At 61.2% G+C, this 774-nt stretch overlaps 1 protein-coding gene across 1 annotated transcript in view; it reads right to left on the bottom strand.

The window, feature by feature from the left end:
• Positions 1-774, bottom strand: part of SGSM3 (small G protein signaling modulator 3) — a 20,015-nt gene that overhangs the window by 295 nt on the left and 18,946 nt on the right. Inside the window, exon 20 of the mRNA XM_010131906.1 lies at positions 311-371. Within this exon, the coding sequence (XP_010130208.1) occupies positions 311-371 (61 nt within the window). The remainder of the gene's footprint in view (positions 1-310; positions 372-774) is intronic.

Consider the following 774-nt stretch of genomic DNA (forward strand, 5'->3'; position numbering starts at 1 on the left):
GCTGTCTGCGGGCAGAGCCCCAGCACGCCGAGGTCTCGCTGCACTTCCCACCTCCGCGCAGCTGAAACAAACAGGGAGAGGCCCTGCGGTTTGGAGAGCACCGGGGAAGGGAGGGGCCTGCCCGAGCTGGGCAGGGACAGGCAGCACTCTCTGCACAGCTCCCGCGCACAGCCTGCCCTGGCAGGGAAAGCAGCCCCATCCACAGCCTCTGGCACCGGCTCGAGAGGAGGCTGGAGCACAAAGCTGGGAGAGGGAGACAGTAAGCAAAGCCCCCAGGTGAGGGAAAGAATGAGGGATGTCACCTACTCACCTCCCTCTTTATCGGCAGCTCCCAGTCCTGAGAGAGGCTGAAGGCAAATTTGCAGAGGACTCTGCAATGGAAGAGAGTGATGGTAACACACGCCCGCCCACAGCCAGATCACACTCCCAGCCTGCGCCCACAACGGCTGCCCCCAGGCACACAATTGCACAGCTCCTCCACTTGCCCCCACATGCCCACAAGCTTAACAAGGACGAAATTCCTTGTTTGTTAGTGCTGAAAGGGCAGCGGATGGTAACACACGCCCGCCCACAGCCAGATCACACTCCCAGCCTGCGCCCACAACGGCTGCCCCCAGGCACACAATTGCACAGCTCCTCCACTTGCCCCCACATGCCCACAAGCTTAACAAGGACGAAATTCCTTGTTTGTTAGTGCTGAAAGGGCAGCGGCAGCCACTCATCCCCCGTTTCCCCCTCTGGGCTTCACATCCTGCCAGGCCCAAGCAGGAGAGC

This window comes from Buceros rhinoceros, unplaced genomic scaffold, assembly GCF_000710305.1.
Source record: "Buceros rhinoceros silvestris isolate BGI_N320 unplaced genomic scaffold, ASM71030v1 scaffold6232, whole genome shotgun sequence".
NCBI classification, from domain to species: domain Eukaryota; kingdom Metazoa; phylum Chordata; class Aves; order Bucerotiformes; family Bucerotidae; genus Buceros; species Buceros rhinoceros.